Below are 15,694 nucleotides of genomic sequence, written 5' to 3' on the forward strand. Positions count from 1 at the left end.
TAATAATATTTTTATCAATTATTAGCTTTTAATGATAATTTAATACTATTAACTTTTATCATAAGGTAACCATGTGGATTTATGTCTATTAATTATATAACTTTTTGTAAAATTTTAATTTAATAATAATTTGAAATATGAACTTTTTATAGGATTGGATCGAAAAATCTATGGAGCTTAAAGGGAGAAATACGACTAACTTGCTTCGATGGGATGTAATAAGGTAATTTTAATCTCAAAGTATTTTGATACGTATATTTCCAACAAATGTACTAATCTATATTTATTTTGTTTTCGTAAATTATTAGATTGTTGTGCACGATTCCTTATTAGGGATATAGACAAGTTGATACAAAGACTTTTTAGAAAGTAATGAGGAGAAAGTTTGGACAAACACATGTTTGAAAACATGTTATTGGCACATCTTTTGTAAAGCATACATATTTTGTAAAGTTTTAACCTATTTTTTTGGTGTATGACAATATAATGTTTGTTTTTCTTATGTAGTTATAATTTGATATCAGTAGCATTAACTGATGTGCATTTTAATTTTAATTTCTTTTAGATTACAGAGTACTAACTGTTGTGCATTATTTGATATTTATTTATTTTTATATTTGATATGCTTGGAATTGTAGAATACATGCTGGTATTTAATTATAGAATACATGCTGAAATTGTAGAATACAAGTTAGAATGTAGAATACAAGTTGCTAGAGTACTTACTAATGTGTTTTATTATATAGATTTAATAATTTTTTCTTTTTTTTTATAAAACGTTAACAAGTATACACTCATTTTAATTTATGTTTTTTTGTTCAGTATTTACAATTTTTGTTTACTTGCTCTTATATTTTGATTTGAAATATTAGTGAACATTATAAATCTTATATGTTTGTTTTTTATTTGAGTTTTGTAGAGCATTTAATACAAACAAAATTGTTACAAGTTATTCATAAATTTTAATATAATACATATAAATTATAATTACATTTTAATTTTAATATTATTTACATCGTCTTGCCTTTAGGCACGAGTACACGTTAGTATATATATGTTATAGTTTATATAAATGGTTATACATATATATACATAAAAATATATATAAAGGATGAACATTGGGGATGTAAATATATGTGTGCAAAAATTAGCAACATTGCAATATATACATATCAACATGTAAAATAAGCTAGCAACGTAATTTTTCATCAGAGATATATCTCGATCTTGATGGTAAGAGAGTGTCAAATTAGATTGCAGAAATGTTGGTCGCTTAGAGGAAGAAATCAAATGGAATTAAGGCATTAAAATGGTTGAGTTTGAAAGATGAGATAATGAGCTAGGATTAGGTTATTATCCAATTGTCGTTCGTTGACAGAAAAATTTAAAAAGATCTCGGATGTAAGAAAGAAATACTTCTTGTTTAGGTATTTTTAAATTAAATAACATCTTAAGTCATTTTATTATAGACTAACAAAATAACACCCATCTCTTAAAAAAAAAAAAAAAAAGGAGAAAAAATACAAATGCAACTTAAAATGCCTAATTAATAAACAATCTTATGATAAACGTTTTTCTATCACCCTTATCACGTAGACGGCATTACTCGTGTGATATACTAGGTACCAGTCTGGCAACTATTTTTATAAATAATTTAACCTAATACTTATTCTATAATATTGTTTAAAATAATATATTTTAATAATAAACCCTCGAAGGATGCTGATTGTCTTTGTAAATTTCTTTACCTTACTCGAAAACTGAAAAAGATCTCCATATCTGCATCCTTGTCTCCCCTTCTTCGTCTCAACTTCAAAGCAGTAGTCAGAGAAAGATGAAGAGAGAATCTCCGCCGCTTCCCGTCGCAGTACGGCGATTTTGAATGCAATTCCGTTCTCTGCAGGTCTACTCGTTCGGTCTCAAGGGACGCTCTCTAGTCTCCATCTATATATCGGATTTCTAGAGGGAGAAAGAGATAGAGGCAGAGAGATGGCGGTGGCGGCTTATGGCCAGTTGAACGTGGAGGATTTACCGTCGTGGGGGTCTCGGAGCGTGGACTGCTTCGAGAAATTGGAACAAATCGGTGAAGGAACCTACGGGTGAGTTCAATTTTTCTCCGTCGACTAATTTCCCCTTTCTCCCTCTGCCGTTAGGGGATGCTTTGTTACTTGCTTCCCTTCTCTCTGTGTTCAGTTTATTATACGCGATAAGTAGTCTGATGCGATAATCTTGTGCTTTGCGGACAGTATAGTTTATCTTTATTGAAGGTCTCATTGTCATTGATTGCTGCTCTAGAGTTCCATTCGTATTTCGTTCACTGTAATGAGCTCGGAAGATTCAAATTTTGCGTGGCTGTTAGAATCATTAGATTCACCATATCCTGCTTTGACAATGGGCAACCTTTCTTGTCTTTGTTTGTACTTGTTAGTTGTTACGGAGGCTTTTTTTTTTATCATATCCCCGAAAAGTGTGAGAAACCAGGGTGGGTTAGGGGGATGGACATATCAGTGTCACACGTGCTGTTTGCAGAGTTACTTTATATTTGTGCGCTATGGAGAAAGAATTAAGAATTTTGAGATTTCTCTCAAGTTTACAAATTAATTTTGCTAAGTGTGATATTATCCCCTATGTGGGCGGTCCAGAGAATGGAAGAATCAATGCAGTTTTTGTGGGGGTGTGGGGTGGGTGTGATTGAGGGGTATGAAAAGTATTGCCGTTCGGAGTTGGTCGACCGTGATTCGTAGGCCCACAATAAGAAAAAACGGTGGAAAAATAAGCTCAAGCAAGAAGAAACGGTGGAAGAATACCAGACCCGCTTTGAGGAGCTCAAGTTGACACTTAGCCATACTCATCCAACCTTAGATGAGTAATACTTTGTATTGAGCTTCCTCAGCGAATTGAATGACGAGCTTAGGCCAATAGTGAAGATGCTGCAGCCAGCTATGGTGAGGCTAGTAGCAGAGAAGGCTTGGCTACATGAATTGTCTTTGGAGGCCTTTGTGAAGAAACACAAGATCTCTCAAAAGGGATCGGGAGGGGGCTGGTATAGCTCTACAGGAGGAGGGTAATGAGGAAACAACCTGCAAGTGAATAGATAAGGTTACGCACCAAGAGCTCCAATCCAGGCCACCATAGCAAGGTCCTTCACCCTAGACCTAAAAAGGTAAATGGGACTTTGCTTCAGGTGTGGTGAGAGGTACACCTCAGGACACCAATACCAGAAACACCTGATGCAAATGGAAGGGGAAGAGGATGAGGAAAAGGACGAAGCAGAAGAGGACTTAAAGGAGAATGATGTAGAGGGTGAGGCCAATGAAGGAAAGGGGGACAAATTTCCCTCCATGCTTTGGAAGGGCAACCCTCAGAGAAGGTGATCAAGATTAAAGGAATTGTGGGAAGGAAGAGGCTGGTTGTGCTCATCAATAGTGGGAGTAGACATAGTTTCTTGGATGAAAACACAACCCAAGGAACTTGAATGCGTGCTGCAACCCCACTAAACCCACTATACCCCTATCAGTGACTGTTGCCAACGGCCATAGAATGATCAGCAGGTATAGATGCCAAGGATTCACTTGGAGAATGTAGGGGTATGAGTTTTTTGCAGACCTAAGGATTCTATAGCTTGGGGGGTGTCATATAGTGATGGGTGTTGACTGGATGAGGATTGTGAGTCCTTTGATATTTGATTTCAATACTTTAAAGGTGACTTTTGAAAAAGGAGGAAGGAGGTTAACGTTGGCCAATTGCATGAAAGGAGGGGAGTGTAGGGCCATTTCAGGGGGTCACCTGCAGAAACTATTCGAACAAGAAGAGGAAGCCATAGCTTAGTTGCATTCAATGTATGCGGTGGAGGTGGAGGGGTGCAAGAAGCGAGACACATTCAGGGGAGAGGATCACTAGTGGTTCTAGATAGAAGCCTTCGTCTATTCTTCAAGCGAGGTAACTCTTAATGATTCCTTACAAACTCTCTTGGTTGAATTTGAGGACTTGTTCATTGAACCTTCATCTCTGCCCCCTAACCGTCCCCTAGAGCACACTATCCACCTTAAACCTAATATAGAGACTGTGAATGTTTGTTCTTACAGATACTCTCCTTTCCAAAAGGCAGAGATTGAACGTTTAGTTAAGGACATGCTTTCCAAAAACATCATCCAACCAAGTCAAAGCCCTTTTGCATCCCTTGTTCTTCTCGTTAAGAAGAAGGATGGGAGCTGGGGATTTTGTATAGACTATAGACAACTTGGTTTCCACACCATTAAAAACAAATTTCCTATGATTTGTTAGATGAATTAACTAGTGCAAGTATATTTTCAAAGTTGGACTTCAGATCCGGATACCATCAAATCTGGATGGGCTGCCCAGATATACCTAAAACTGCATTCTGCACCCATTAAGGGCTATACGAATTCTTGGTTATGCCCTTCAGCCTAACTAATGCTCCTGTGACCTTTCAGGCACTAATGAACCATGTTTTCAGTCCCTACCTTAGAAAATTCATTTTAGTCTTTTTCGATGACCTCTTGGTATATAGTCCTACCATGGAACAACACCCAACCCATCTCCAAACCACCTTTCAAGTCCTCAGGTCTAACAAGTTGTTTGTAAAGAAATCTAAGTGTACCTTTGCTGAAAGAAGGTTGGAGTACTTAGGGCACATAATAACAGGAGGAGGAGTCACTATAGACCCCAAGAAGATCATGGCAATGGTGGAGTGGCCAACACCCAAAACCATCAAGGAGCTCAGGGGATTTCTTGGTTTGGTAGGGTACTATAGGAAATTTGTTAAAGGATATGGGGTGATTAGCAAACCTTTGACAGAGCTGCTTAAGAAGAACATATTTGAATGGAGTGACAGGGATGAGATAGCCTTCAATGCTCTTAAGGAGGCAATAACCCAAGCACCCATATTAGCCTTACCGGATTTCACCAAGCCTTTCATCTTGGAAACGAACGCATGTGACACTGGAGTAGGGGTAGTCCTAGTCCAGGAGGGGAGACCAAATTGCTTTCCTCAGCTAAGCCTTAGCTCCCAAACACTTGGGACTAAGCATTTATGACAAGGAGTTGATAGCAGTCCTCATGGTCGTAGAGAAATGGCAATATTATTTGGAGGGAAGTCCATTTATTATCAGAACTGATCATGAGAGCCTTAAGTTCCTAGGAGAGTAGAGGCTGCACACTCAGCTATAGAGGAAAGGAGTGACAAAGTTGTTGGGATTGAATTATACAATCCAATATAGGAAAGGGAAGGAGAATATCGTGGTTAATGCACTGTCAAGAAGGGAGGAGAAAGGGGAGTGCCAAACAATATCATTGATTGTTATAATTGGGAGCACTGATAGTCCTCTTAGACAAGATTAAATTGCACTCTTTACACTCTCACAAACACTGGCATAACATACAAAAGAAATAAAGAAATAACATAATTGAAGGAATAAAGAAAGAACGATAAAACCACAAGAATAACACTGGCGATTTATCTTGGTTCAGACCGATTAAAATCGGTCCTACATCTAGCCACTTTCTAAGAGAGCAATCCACTAGAACTTGATGAAAAAATAGTATAAGAATCACACTCTCACAATCCCTTCTCGCTCATTGGTACACAAGAACTCTCACAGCAAGATTACAAGACTATCTTTCTAGGCTTTCTCTCACAATACAACTCTCGTCTACTATCAATGAGAATGATCACAACACAAGGTATCAACAGTCTACCCTCACCCCCTTTATTTATAGACTAAAGGGCATGAATTACAATATGAGAAATAATTGGGACAATTTTCCCTATCTACCCCTCACATAATAGAACCACACAGTTAGCTTATATACCTAATTGCCACTGTTGCACACAAATACCTAAAATAGACATGTGTGAGTCCCTCTAATCTTCTAGCCACTCAAAGCAAAACTAAATAACAACAATAGTTCCAGATTGGGTCAATGAGGTGTCTGGTAGTTATGAACTGACACCATGGGCTAGGGACTTGATGACTCAATTGGTAGTTGGACCATCGAAACACAAGGATTATACAATTGAAGGCAGGGCTGTTAAGGTACAAGGGGAGATTGGTAATTGGGGAGGATAATCAGCTCAAAACAAGGATCCTACAAGCTCTACACTAATCACCCATTGGAGGACACTCTGGTTTGAACGTTACCTACAACAAGGTAAGATAACTATTTTATTGGCCATGAATGAAAAAGGATGTTACTTCTTTTGTGCTGGGATGTACTATTTGCTAGAAATGCAAGCATGAACAGGTTTCATACCCTGGCTTGCTTCAACTCGTGGAAATTCCGGAGCAAGCCTGGCAACAAATCTCAATGGACTTTGTGAAGGGGCTTCCAAGGTCTGAAGGGAAGAACACTATCCTAGTGGTGATGGACAGGCTAACTAAATTCAGCTACTTCTTAAGCTTAGGCCACCCCTTTACAACCCAGGAGGTGGCTTGACTATTGTTGAATTCTGTGATTAGGGTGCATGGTCTACCAATGTTCATCACCTCGAATAGAGATAAGGTGTTCACTATCAACTTCTAGAGGGAATTGTTCAGACAATTGGGGGTCGGGTTGCATATGTCTTTAGCATACCACCCTGAGACGGATGGGCAAACTGAACGTGTTAACCAATGTCTTGAGACCTACCTAAAGTGTGTATTTTTCTCCAAACCCAAGAGCTTGAACCAATGGCTACAATTCTAATTACCATAGCTCCCTCAAAAGGGACTTTTGAGGCGCTATTTGGTTACAAATCCCCACTGATCCCAGCGGTGATGTGCTACTCACATGTGGAGTTATCAGTAGACCAGTACCTAAGGCTAAGACCGGAAGCCTTGCAGATCATAAGGAAGGAGTTGACAATCGCACAAAATAGAATGAAACAAATGGCAGATCGGAAAAGAAGCGAGAGGAGTTTTGAGGAAGGGGATATGGTGTATCTGAAGGTGAGAAGATTCCAATAGCAACTATTCACTGGACAGACCCCATCCATACCAGGCCCAAAGTATTTTGGGCCATTTAAAGTGCTGGCCAAGATAGGGAGGGTTGCTTACAGATTGCAACTCCTAGAAGGGGTGGGAATCCACTCTGTCTTCCATGTGTTGCTACTGAAACGGTTAGTAGGACCCCACCCGGACAACACTTCATGGGGATACCTTCCGGAGCTGCTCACTCAATTTCCCCAAGTAACTAGGCTACTGTAAATTTCTTGTGGACAAGAAATGTCTGGTCAAGGCCTTTAAAATTCTATATTTCATTTATGTATTTTTTGCATGCAATTAGGTGTTAGCAGCCGTTAGAAGGCTGTACTATGGTGGGGCCACCTTCTTGAAGGACCTCAACTGCTTATATATATGTAAGGGCCACGCCCACAGCAGGCATGCAATGAGAATATTCTAAATTTTTCTCTCTTTTCTGTTATTCTCTCTCTCTCTTTCTCTTCTTTCTCCAATAACCCCAGAATTCCTCCTGGAATTATGCCAAATAGCCTTGTCAGTGCCTCCGGCACTGACAACAGAGAGAAAAGAAGGGGAGAGAGAGAGAGAGAGAGTAACAGAAAAGAGAGAAAAATCTGATTTTGTATATTCAATCATGAGTCATCATTCCCAGCTGTGGCCACATATATAGCTACCAGCTGACATAACTAACTGGGAATGTACACCTTGACCTGGTACAGTAGGGCTCTAACCAAACTAGGTACAATCAGCGTATATACTGTATCTATAATTACTATTCTGCCCTTAGGAATGTGACATCAGAGAGAGATTAGAGGAAAATTGAGAGAGAATTGATGAGAGGGAAATGACTGAGTTCAATTATCATTCAAAACATATCCTACAAACAGTCTTTAGTAGCTTTATATAGCTACACTACAGAAAATAAGAAACAGAAAAATACAACTAGAGGAAAGTACAAGTAAAATGTAAAATAGGCTAATTACTGTTTTAGCCCTAGTAAAACCCTTAGGTCCTGACATTTTTCTATTCACATTATGGCTTAATATTCTTCCCTTGCAAGCAAAAATCATTCTCAGATTTGGATGTACCTAATTTTATTTTGAAGCAATTTTACACCAAGAATGCCATGTCTAGAGTGCCTAGTGAACAATGTTGTTGCATTTCTTCTTCCATTGCATGCATCAAAATGATCTATATTTATTGAATTGACATTATTTACCATATGGGGGGAGTTATTGTTGTTAGGACAGTATGCAAACTTCCAGCTGCTTGGACCATAGAGTCCAGGTATACAATGAAAGGAAAGCTTGTGATTTCACCAGATCAGGGGTAATTAAGAAATGAATAGCAGAATGTGGCGGCCTAGGTGAATTGTTCTACAGTTGTCCCAAAACTCTCTAAGTGAACTATGATGCCCTGGTTATATCTGGAAATGTAATTTGTGGAAAGGTGTAAACATAGTAAGAAAAAGATAATTACATCCTTTGTTGTCTTGGTTCTTTGGTATCCTTGTATGATAAGGCATCATTCAGTAAAACCACCCACTAAAGTGGTGTAAGTCTAGTAAGAAAGTAAATTGTGAAGTGAGAATCTGAAAAGTCTAGTTTGCCACATCTCAAAATCCTAAGAAACAGAAGAAACTTGTTGATTCAGGTCTTGACATCTTGTCAGTTCTCCACAGACTGCTCTTTGAAAGTTGGAAGCACAGAAGAACTGCTTTTGTTACATGCTGTGAATATCCTAAATTGATATCATTTCAGTTGTTTATTGAAAATGTCACTCTACCCAGAACAGTAGAAGGGAAAAGTTGGCGCAATAAGCATCATTCTTGGATGGGTCCTACAAATTTGACTTTTTTGATCTTGATTTCTTCTGGTATTTAAATGCTGGAAGAATGGCCCCCAAAAGTGTGTTGTCTTGACCTTAATTTTTTCTGAATGAAATGCTTGGAGAAGGCTTCTCTGCATACCTGCATCAGCATTTAAGTCAGAAGTGAGGATGAACTTCCCGTTACATCCTATTGCCTCTAAACCAATAAAATAAGCTTCTTTAGTCTTTACAAAAGATGCCATTTATGCATCTAAAAGAAAAAGACAAAGTTGATTCTCAAAGAAAGAGGTAGAAATAAACTGCATCCCAAACCAACGAACATAATGACCATCCAACTTACATTAAGACTAAAAGACATCTTCATCACATGGACCCTGGTACAGCTTGTCACAGTTGCGCTGTGACCGCTGTCAACTTCCGTTCCGGGTAATTAGAATCGGCTAGAAAATTGTAGGAGAAGAGAAGGTTTAGAGAAGAAGAAGAAGAAAGAGAGAAGGAATAGTTGGGAGGTAGAGAGAATGCAGAGGGTAGAAATCTGGAATTGGTTGATTGATTCTCGATACCAACTTACAGGAGCCGTTTGGGCTTATAGAGCTGTCCTAGGGGGCTGCCACAGCAGATTGCAGCCCTCATAACCAACTATTTTGTCTTATACTAAACACCTTTACAGTTGGACATTCCCTCTAACTAACTAACAGCTGGAACAAAAGGAAATTACTATGAAATAATAAAGGAACATAGCAGGAAAATAAATCCGCAGCAAAATTTGGCCTTGGTCCCATGACACAGCTTTGCATGTGTCATGATGTTTCAACTAAAGTTCATATGTTTAAATACTCTTGTGTATGTATTTGTTGTAAAACTATACTTATAGACTAGCATATTAACCTTTCATGTATAGAAAGAGAGTTCTATAAATAATTTCATATTGTCATGGGCGGAGAACTTAAATTCCAAAATATATGGCTTTGGTTATCTGAGTTACTCAGGGAAAGCCCAAGTCAGCTCAGCTAGACAAGAGTTAACCTTTTTTATGGGAAGGGAACCTAAAAAAGCAACTCAAAAGAAAGCATAACAGATTGGAAAGTATGCAAGGAGTTAACTCTCTTATGTGTTTTGGTTATAAGAGGGCGGGGGCTTGCTTATTTGTAGACACCAGCCTCTTATAATGCTGCTAGACTGTTAATTTGGGACAAGTGGAATGTACAGTACAGCTTCCTACCACAACCGGTGCAGTGTGCCTGGCCTGCCTCTTGGCATGCAACTCTGCATGCCTGATGATGCCTGTGATAGCTGAGCCTACCTGTGTGCTCCTGCACCCCAGCTGAGCCTACCTGTGTGCTCCTGCACCCCAGCTGAGCCTACCTGTGTGGTCCTGCACCCTTCCATGCCTGCACTGCATGCTTCCTGCTGTTTCCCTAGAGTGCCTGTGGCCTCACTGTGCTGCTCTACAGCCATTGCATTGGCATGCTGTGATTATATGGAGCCATTTTACTTCACCAAATTTATTGAGGAGATATCAACTTTGCTATGTTTGGCACCTATCCAATCCTATTCCCAAAGTCAAGTGTCTAAATTGGGTATCTCAGAAATCTAGATGAGTTCATGTTAACATTGTAAGACAGAGATTACACTATACAAGTAGCTTTATGATAAAACAAGAATTGGAATGGTTCAGATTTATTTTAAGGATAGCAGTGGAAATCTTGGAAGGGATAATAAACTGCTGCAGGTTTGACTAAAATGTTGAAAATTGACTTAAATTTGTAGGAACTTTTTTGGGAAAAATATTTAGCATGAGAACATGGTTTTTTCCCTGAACTCTCATTTATGGGAAAGATAGGCTTTTCTTGACTACTACTTTTTGAAAATAATAATTATTTTCTGGAGTTTGTTAACTAGGGATCTCTGGAAATTGATTCTTTAGACAGATTTAATACCTCTTACAGTCGCACCCACTCACAAACGAAATATCAGAACAGAATTAGACAACAATATCAGAATTGAAAAGAGATATCAGAAAGGCAAACCACACAATAAACACTAGTATTTTATCTTGGTTCAAATCGTTCTTGGAACGACCCTATGTCTATCCTTTAAACCTCCCACCAAGAGCAGTCTTCTTTATTTAGAATGGTCAATACATACGCAGCCTTACCCGAGTACAATCTTGCCTTACACCCGAGATTACAAAGGACTATCACAATCTCTAGCCTTTTCTCTCTTTTCGCACAGAATGCACTCACAGTAATTTTGAATTGTGTCAAGCATCTACCCCCTTCCCCTTATTTATAGAATAAGTGGGCAGACATCTCAATATAAGCGACTAGGATTGACATTACCAGTTTACCCCTCAACTAATAACAAAATTACAGTTGAATAAAACTGCCTATCTAATGAAGATACTTGACACTTATTGCTTCCACTTGAATCCTAGACTCTACTCGAGGCAAACCTTTAATGAATCTCCATCATTTGCCTAGAGTACAATCCAATCTTCAGAAACAAATCATGCTCTCCTCTGGGACTGCATGCTATACCTGATCATTCACACAATAAACATTTAATAGACTTAAACAATGCTGTAATTTAGATATAGGAACAACTTTGGTAAAAATAATAGCTGCATTATTTTCTCCTGCAACTTTTATTAGGCTTACTTCCTCCTTCTCAAGGATCTCCCTAATGAAATTATACCTAACATTAATATGTTTGGTTCTTTCATGATGGGCTTGATTCTTAGCCAAGTGGATAGCACTTTAGGTGTCACACATCAACTTAACCTTAACATCTCTTCCTAGGAGTTCACTAACAATTCATTTCAACCAAAGAGCTTCCTTGATAGCTTCGGTGACAGCTATATACTCAGTCTCAGTGGTGGAAAGAGCCATGACAGGCTGCATGTATGTTTTCCAGCTTATGGTTGAATTCCATAGCTGAAACACATAACCTGCTGAGGATCTTCTCCTATCCAACTCCAAGTCTGCTGCATAATCAGCATCTGTGAACCCTAAAATGCAAGGCTCTTCTTCTAACTTTGCTCCACCATAAACCAAAGACATATCTAAAGTTCCTTTAACATATCTAAATATCCATTTTACAACATTCCAGTGTGCCTTACCCGGATTGGCCATAAACCTGCTAGACACACTCATAGCATGGGCCAAATCTGGCCTTGTACAGACCATGCTGTACATAAGGCTTCCAACTGCATTTGAGTAAGGAATCTTACTCATTTCTCTTATGCTTAATTCATCATTTGGGGACTGCTCATGGGATAGTTTGAAATGCTGAGCACAGGGAACTGAAACCTCCTTTGCATCAAGCATATTAAACCTTTTAACTATCTTATCTAGGTAAGACCTTTGAGATAATATAAGCTGTCTTTGCTGCTTATTTCTTCTAATTTCTATGCCTAATATCTTCTCCTAATTCCTTCATTTCAAACACTGATCTTAATCTCAGATTTAAGTTTTGAATTTCTATATCTGATTGGCTAGCAATCAGCATATCATCCACATAGAGGAGAAGATATATAGATATTTTATTAGGCATATGCTTGAAATACACACAGCTATCAAATGCACTCCTCTTAAACCCTTGGACTATCATAAAGGAATCAAATTTCCTAAACCACTGCCTAGGGGTTTGCTTCAGTCCATAGAGAGATTTCCTTAGCAAACATACTTGCTCTCTTTTTCCTCTAACTTCGAATCCCTTTGGCTATTCCATTAGAATGTTTTCCTTTAATTCTCCATGTAGAAAGGTTGTGGTAACATCCATTTGATCTAGGATTAGATTCAAATGTGCTGCTATGGCTAGTAAGATTCTAATTGAAGTATGCCTCACCACATGTGAGAATATTTCATTAAAATCTATCCCGGACACTTGAGTGAAGCCCCTAGCCACTAACCTAGCTTTATACCTAGGTTTACTATCATTTCCAGCACCCTCCTTGATTTTGAATAACCACTTGCAGCCTACAACCCTTTTCCCTAAGGGTCTATCTACCAAAGTCCAAGTTTTATTTTTCCTAAGTGACTCCATTTCGGATTGCATGGCTGCTTGCCATTTCTTGGAGTCTTTTGAGTGCATTGCTTCTTCAAAAGTAAGAGGATCTTCACCAGCTTCTTCTATTGCACTTGCTAGTGCAGTGCATAGGAAACCAAATCTGAATACCCATACCTTACTGGTGGTCTGACGTTTCTTCTTTGTCTATCCTTAGCAACATTGTATCTTTCATGGTCTTGCTCACACTCTATACTAGATGACCCTTCACTCTCTCTTGATAATCTGGATCCTGATCCATAGGGCTGTCTAAATCATTTCCTGAAGGTTCTTCTGGATTTTGATTTATAGGGCTGTTTTAAGACATTTTCTGAGGGTTTTTGATGCTGTTCAACTTCCACAGCTTTTAGAGTCCCTTTATTATCCTTAGAATCATCTAATTTAATGTCTTTTATAGTGGAATTTTCATCAAAGGTCACATCCCTAGATATTATGGTCCTAGGCATACCCGATTCTAAACTCCATAGCTTATACTCTCACTCCAGAAGGATACCCTATAAACAAACACCTCTTTGCCCTCGGTTCTAGCTTTCCTTGCTTGACATGGGCATAAGCTAAGCACCCAAACACTCTTAAGTGATCCAAGCTAGGCTTATGACCTGTCCACATCTCATAGGGGGTCTTAAAACCTATAGCAGCCGAAGGAGGTAGGTTTATAACATAGGCTGCTGTATTTACAGCTTCTCCCCAAAATGATTTTGGTAACTTGGCATGAAAAATCATGCATCTGACCCTTTCTAGTAAGGTTCTATTCATCCTTTCAGTAAGCCCATTTCGCTTCGGATTTCTTGGGGCTGTTAAGTGTCTTAGGATCCCATTTTCTTTACATAATTGAGAGAATTCTTTGTTACAAAATTCTAAACCATTATCTGTTCTAATGATTTTAATTTTGCTACCTTTTTGGTTTTCTATCATGGTTTTCCAGCTTTTAAAGGCTTCAAATGTATGGTCTTTTGATTTTAGGACATAGACCCAAACCATCATAGAAAAATCATCTATTATAGACAAGAAATATCTAGCTCCACCATGAGTTAAAGTTTGGATAGGACCCCACAAATCAGAGTGTATGTAATCTAAAGGGGCTTTAGACGAATGAATGGCATTTTTGGAGAATTTTACTTTAGTAGATTTCCCAAATATACATTACTCACATTTATCTAAATCTGTAAGTTTTCTTTTTCCTAATATCCCTTGCTTAGATAATTCCTAAAACCTTGCTCACTAATATGAGCTATCCTAAAATGCCAAAGCTTTGTCTTATCACAGGCTTTCCCCTCAGTGACTGCAGCTTCTTCACACACTGTGGAGGCTTGCAACACATAAATTCCATTATTTAGGGTTGCTTTCATGCTTATTAGAGAACCTCTAGACACTCTTAGGACTCCACCATCTCCTCTATAGGAGTAGCCATTTCTATCTAACTCTCCAAGGGAAATTATATTTCTTTTTAATTCTGGAACATATCTTACAGAATTTAATGTTTTAATGGTCCCATCATGCAATTTGATCTTTATATCTCCTATACCTTTAATTCTACATTCGTGGTTGTTTCCTAACAACACCTTACCCCTGCTATTTCTTCGAAATTCAAGAACCATTGCCTATAAGTTGACATGTGGAAAGAACATCCTGAATCTAGTATCCATACCTCTTTATCAGCATTTTCGGACATTACTAAGGCATCGGCACTATCATAATCATACTCACAAATAGATGAGGAAATTTCAGAATTAGGTCTATCTAGGAAATCTTTCTTTCTCATAGGGCAATTCCTTTTAATATGCCCTTCTTCATGGCAGTTATAACACTTTATAACTTTCCTGCCATTCTTAGATTCAGACCTAGATCTCCCCCTTTGCCTAGGGTCTCTTTTATCGGGTCTAGACCTAACAAAAAGTACATCCCCAGCCGAGTTCTTCCCCTCTACCCTATGCTGCAATTCTTTTGAATTCAAGGCTCCTACTACATCATCTAGGGTTAGGGTATCCCTTCCATGTTTTAGGATATATACAAATGTTTCATATGATTTCGGTAGAGAATGTAACAAGACTAAAGTTTTATCCTCATCATCATATTTTTTATATCAATATTTTCTAGATCTAAACAAAGTTTATTGAAATCATCTATATGTTCTTGTAACCTTTGATCTTCATTCATTTAAAGGTAAAGAACTTAGCCTTTAAATACAATCTACTAGATAGAGTTTGGTCATGTAAAGGCTTTCTAATCTAAGCCAAAGTTCTGCCGCTGTTGTCATTTTAGACACCTCTTGCAGCACTTTATCCCCTAAACTCAAGATCAGTGTATTATAGGCTTTCTTGATAATTTCTTTCTTCTGTTCTTTCGAATAGGTTTTAGGCATCTTTGATTCTCCATCTAATGCATCTTCTAGTCCTAAATTCCCTAACAAAGCCCTCATTTTCATTTTCCATAACCCAAAGTCATTCTGTCCATTAAATTTTTCTATATCATACCTAGCGGCTGACATATTAGAAGATATTCTAGTGACTGGGATATGTCTTTAATGAGTTCTTGGCTTTTCTTGGTCCTAATAACCAGGCTCTGATACCAAGTTGTTAACTAGCGATCATTGGAAATTGATTCTTTAGACAGATTTAATACCTCTTACAGTGGCACCCGCACCCACTCACGAATGAGATATCAGAACAGAATTAGACAACAATATCAGAATTGAAAAGAGATAAGATCAGAAAGGCAAACCACACAATAACACCAGTATTTATCCTGGTTTAGATCTTCCTTGGAACGACCCTACGTCCAGCCTTTAAACCTCCCACCGAGAGCAGTCTTCTTTATTTAGAATGATTAGTACATAC

The 15,694-nt window shown here is 38.2% G+C and overlaps 1 protein-coding gene across 1 annotated transcript in view; it reads left to right on the plus strand.

Moving 5' to 3' along the window:
- Nucleotides 1–1,736: 1,736 nt before the first annotated feature.
- The window catches only part of LOC127803785 (cyclin-dependent kinase C-1), a 32,480-nt gene continuing 18,522 nt past the window's right edge, over nt 1,737–15,694 (plus strand). The window contains exon 1 of the mRNA XM_052340266.1: nt 1,737–2,099. Within this exon, the coding sequence (XP_052196226.1) occupies nt 1,990–2,099 (110 nt within the window). The 5' untranslated portion in view covers nt 1,737–1,989. The remainder of the gene's footprint in view (nt 2,100–15,694) is intronic.

This window comes from Diospyros lotus, chromosome 6 (assembly GCF_014633365.1).
Source record: "Diospyros lotus cultivar Yz01 chromosome 6, ASM1463336v1, whole genome shotgun sequence".
NCBI classification, from domain to species: Eukaryota; Viridiplantae; Streptophyta; class Magnoliopsida; order Ericales; family Ebenaceae; genus Diospyros; species Diospyros lotus.